The sequence below is a fragment of the Oikopleura dioica genome, chromosome PAR (genome assembly GCF_907165135.1).
Source record: "Oikopleura dioica chromosome PAR, OKI2018_I68_1.0, whole genome shotgun sequence".
NCBI classification, from domain to species: Eukaryota; Metazoa; Chordata; class Appendicularia; order Copelata; family Oikopleuridae; genus Oikopleura; species Oikopleura dioica.
This window is the reverse complement of record NC_137293.1, coordinates 546,187-550,162: the sequence shown is the minus strand read 5'-3', so window position 1 is coordinate 550,162 and position 3,976 is coordinate 546,187. Positions and strand designations below refer to the sequence as shown.

The following is a 3,976-nucleotide window of genomic DNA, read 5'->3' as shown; positions in this document are numbered from 1 at the left end:
TGCTCGCGCTCGCCCCTCAGCTTCGGATTCTGTGAGCTTGGCTCGAGACTCGACTTTCGTTTTTGTAATCATAAGTTATGGACCATAACAACAGTTTAAGAAAGCCCAGAAACTTGGCTTTCATTTAGGCACCATATCAAGGGGTTTGGGTTATGCCCGCAGAGCAATCTATGGGACCTGAAGATCCAAAATAGGCACTAGAACTCTTCAAACTATTTTTTCGAAGGCGGGCCGGCCTCTATTACGGACATTCTAGCGCCCATAGGTGGCCAAAAACGGCTTTGCACTAAGATTTCTAGGGCTTTACTGAAAGCTCAGAGCCTGAGCTTTCTAAATATATGAGTTTTGATGGCTTTAGAGGCCGGCCCGCCTCCGAAAAATAGTTTGAAGTATTCTAGTGCCTATTTTTGAACTTTAGGTCCCATGAATTGCCTTGCGGGCATAACCCTGAACCCCTTATATGGTGCCTAAATGAAAGCCCAGTTTCTGGGCTTTCTAAAACTGTATCATATGACCCTCCAACTAAGTTGGAAAAATGGGCCGAAATTTAGTCCGGTAAGCCTACTCATAACAGCATCAATATACGGATACCCCGTTTTTCCTTCTTTCCAGGCTTTCAAATGATCAGCATTTTCGTACCAATCGATTTGGCGGCAGATTCGATTGCCAGTCATCTTAATAAGATTATTATTATTATTAAATAAATTATTTATTTCTGGCGAAAGATCTTAATTCGACGTCCTTACCTTGGTAAAATTATTGACTTGCGACGCAGCTACGTAAAAAAATTCTCGATAGATCATCTGTCCGCGTAGGATGATGGTCTTTTCCGCAGGGAGCTTTTCGGCGGATTTCCAGAAGAAACGGGTGGAGATACATCCGTAGTTCTGGTAAGGAGAGAGGTACGTCGTGTGCGGAAGTTTTGTTTTCACCCCTTGATTGAAACTAAAGAAGAATTTTTCATAGCTTCTTATAATCAAAATGAATACATTATTTCGAGTGTGAGTCATTAGAAAATTACCAACAAAATAAACGATAGCTCCAGGAAATTTATATCAAAAATATAAATTTTTCGATCAAAATTTCTATTTCTGGTTTTCCAATTGAAAACCGATTGTCTAGAAAAGTCAGATCTCTTACCCATTGAGCGTAAAAAGTGTCGAATCCGCCATTTTTGCCTTCAAGACCTTGAGCGCTTGTCGTTCTCCTCCCTTATAAATCGTCAGCGATCTGGGAGCACTGTGACCCCAAGCAGCAATCTTCGGAATTCCATACAAGCTATCATGATTTTCCACGGCTCTGGGAAGGCAGTTTTTGAAGTGTTTGGCAGTTACTGTCGGGCAGGGTGCTCCTGGTTGTTCCATGTCGTTGATGGTTTCGTAGAATTCTTCCATGGTCAGTGGGATCTTTCCGCCGTTTTTGGCAATGACTTCGTCTGGGTCGTAAAGAGTGTGGCCGAGAAAGGACTTGGTTTTGATTTCCATTCGATGGACGACCTTGGTGATTTCTTCATCTCGTTCTCTAAAGAACGGTTGAAATTTTTAACTAAAAAAAGAAGAAATAAATTTTCTTTGCTGACCTGTAAAAAATCTCCGCATCTTTCATCCAGGTCATTTGGGTGATTTCATTTTCTTTGCAAAACTTCTTGATAACTTGGGTCGCATCTCCCGTAAGCACATACAGTCTTGTCCCGCATTTCTTCAACCCTTCGTCCAAATCTTTCAAGCAGTCGATCAAGAATCGTGTCTTGATTGCTGAAAACTTTTCTTTTTCCTTTTGCCAGCTGACGTCGACGATGTAGATTGGGAAAACAACCTGAAATCAATTTGAAAATTGATGATGAGCGTTTTTTTTATTGATTAACAAGTTCTAAACAGACCTGACTTGTTGTTACGGCATGGTACAGTGCTTCGTTGTCGTGAAGCCTCAGCCCCTAGAAGAATGATTAGTTACGTGAATTTCATCGATTGATGAGAGAAGTAGGTCAATTATGAAAGCACAATATTGATTCAATGACAGTTTCCCGATTTCTAGACAGAAAGAATATGAACAGAGATTCCTTATTCGACTCGAATCATTCGACAAAAATAATGAAATAAGGAGACATTAAAACGTGTTCTAGCTCTACATCTAAAACGATAAAGGAGTACCATTTAAAATGACCCATTTTAAAGAATTTTGACAAAACCCTTACCCTAGCTCTACCCTTACCTTAACCCTAACCCCAACCAAACCCTTACCCTAAAATGACAACCCTCTCAGGAGTAATAAATTTGTTAGAATAGAGCCGTCCCAAAATTTTTAATATGCTTGAGAACCATACCTTACGAAACCAATGAACAGTTCGATGAGTTCTCTCCATAAAAGTTTCTACCGCCTTTTTTCAATAAATTTTCTTCTTTTCTTGCTTCCCTTTTCACCTGGCGCCATCAATCGACGGCGTTACGTACGCGCTGAAAATAGCATGTTACAGCATAATTTTTTATATAAAAATTATATAAGTATTATGAAAGTGCAAATTACAATAATTATCCATAATTATTGACCAAAAAGACTTACCTACTCCTGTTTATAAAATGACGATATTCATCGTTTTTTTCTCTTTTTTTTGCAAAATGTCTCAAGAAAAGATCTTTCTTCGATCGTCAATAAAAAAATGATAAAAAAATAGACAGAGAATCAAGTTCGAATAAGCGTAGGTAAAACTGTGTAGGATAAACTAAAAAGTAGAGTTGAAATTCGCGAGATCGGGATTTCGATTTGAAATCAAGGAAGACTCTTTTTCAGATTCATTTAGGCCCTAGATTTTTGGGTTAAGCAAAGTATGATTTATTTTTCTTTCATTTGCACATGAAACTCGTGAGCCAATTACAGTCAGCATCCTCTCTAAAAAGCAAGATTTTCAAAAAGTCGTCGAAAAGTGTTCCCTTCATGGTATCTTTCATGGAGACCGAATGTCTATCTTGATCCACGTGTAACGAAAAACAGCAATTCAAAAGAGTCAATATCTCAAGTGCTTTGTACAGATTCATTTTCTATCTTTGTCGACATGAATCTCTCTGGTTTTGTCTCTGGCTAAATATAAAATATTCACCGTTATCACCTTCTTGCATCTGCTTTATGTGCATTTTAACGGTATTTTGACGCTGATTTAATTACTTTTCCTACGTTTTTGGGTCAATTTTGAGTTTCTTTTCTTGAAAACCTAATAAAAAAAATTTTTTGCTGCCCATTAGTAAGGCATCATTTCTTTCAAGTTGAAAAAACTCATAATGTGATAGCTTTTTTCTCCTCACTATTGGAGATTTGTTCCGTCTTATTTCCAGAAGTAGGTCAAGAGTGAACGGTTAATATTGATTTATTGAAAGTTTCACAATTTTTAGACAGATTTTGTTGCATATAATGATGTAACTGATATTTGCTTCATTTTTTATAAAAATTTTTATGAAAAAATAACACGACTAATTTTTTCCTATCGCCGTCGAAAATTCTTATTTGCGATTCCTACTGACCCAGATTGCGAATATCAATTATGCCAAGGATAAAGCAAAATGACTTACTTCCGCGCGTCAGATAGCAATGATAAGTTTGCAACTCTACGGGCAGTCCTGTCAGAACTTTGGTTCATTTCAATTTATGCGTGTTTATATTTGCAAATATGTTCAAGTGTCGACTCTTTTGATTTTATAAGCGCCATATAAAACCGCCGATTTTCGATGCATTTCGCCAGAGGCTTTTTGAGAAAAAGATGAGAAGAAAAACGATCGGAATTTTTCTGGTGCTATTCGGTGGAGAGAAACGAAATTAAAACCTTAGTTAACAGCGTTTAGGGATATCATGTCTTATTGTTGGAATCGTAACCCCAATAGTCGTCCACGGCTCGTCCAAAACAACAGGTCAATCAACGCAAACTATGACAGGTTCTTCACCTACAACGCCTTCAACAACGATTTCATCGACGAACACATCACGTTTG

The 3,976-nt window shown here is 37.9% G+C and overlaps 1 protein-coding gene across 1 annotated transcript; it reads right to left on the bottom strand.

Moving 5' to 3' along the window:
* Positions 1 to 506: 506 nt before the first annotated feature.
* Positions 507 to 2,639, bottom strand: LOC145705831 (cryptochrome-2-like). The gene is made up of 7 exons (XM_081783328.1): positions 2,560 to 2,639; positions 2,324 to 2,453; positions 1,880 to 1,933; positions 1,580 to 1,815; positions 1,141 to 1,521; positions 747 to 945; positions 507 to 674 (listed from the first exon to the last, which is right to left on the bottom strand). Exons 2-7 carry the CDS (start codon positions 2,360 to 2,362, stop codon positions 507 to 509), a joined length of 1,077 nt encoding a protein of 358 aa, XP_081639454.1. The 5' UTR covers positions 2,363 to 2,453; positions 2,560 to 2,639.
* Between the last annotated feature and the right edge of the window lie 1,337 nt (positions 2,640 to 3,976).

Bases quoted from the DNA above. Each gene is read 5' to 3' on its own strand.
- LOC145705831 (XM_081783328.1), bottom strand. From the start codon at position 2,362: ATGGAGAGAACTCATCGAACTGTTCATTGGTTTCGTAAG. The intron at 1,934-2,323 runs GTATGGTTCTCA...TCATTCTTCTAG, and splicing joins CTGTTCATTGGTTTCGTAAG to GGGCTGAGGCTTCACGACAA. The intron at 675-746 runs GTAAGGACGTCG...AATCTTATTAAG, and splicing joins AAGTCAATAATTTTACCAAG to ATGACTGGCAATCGAATCTG.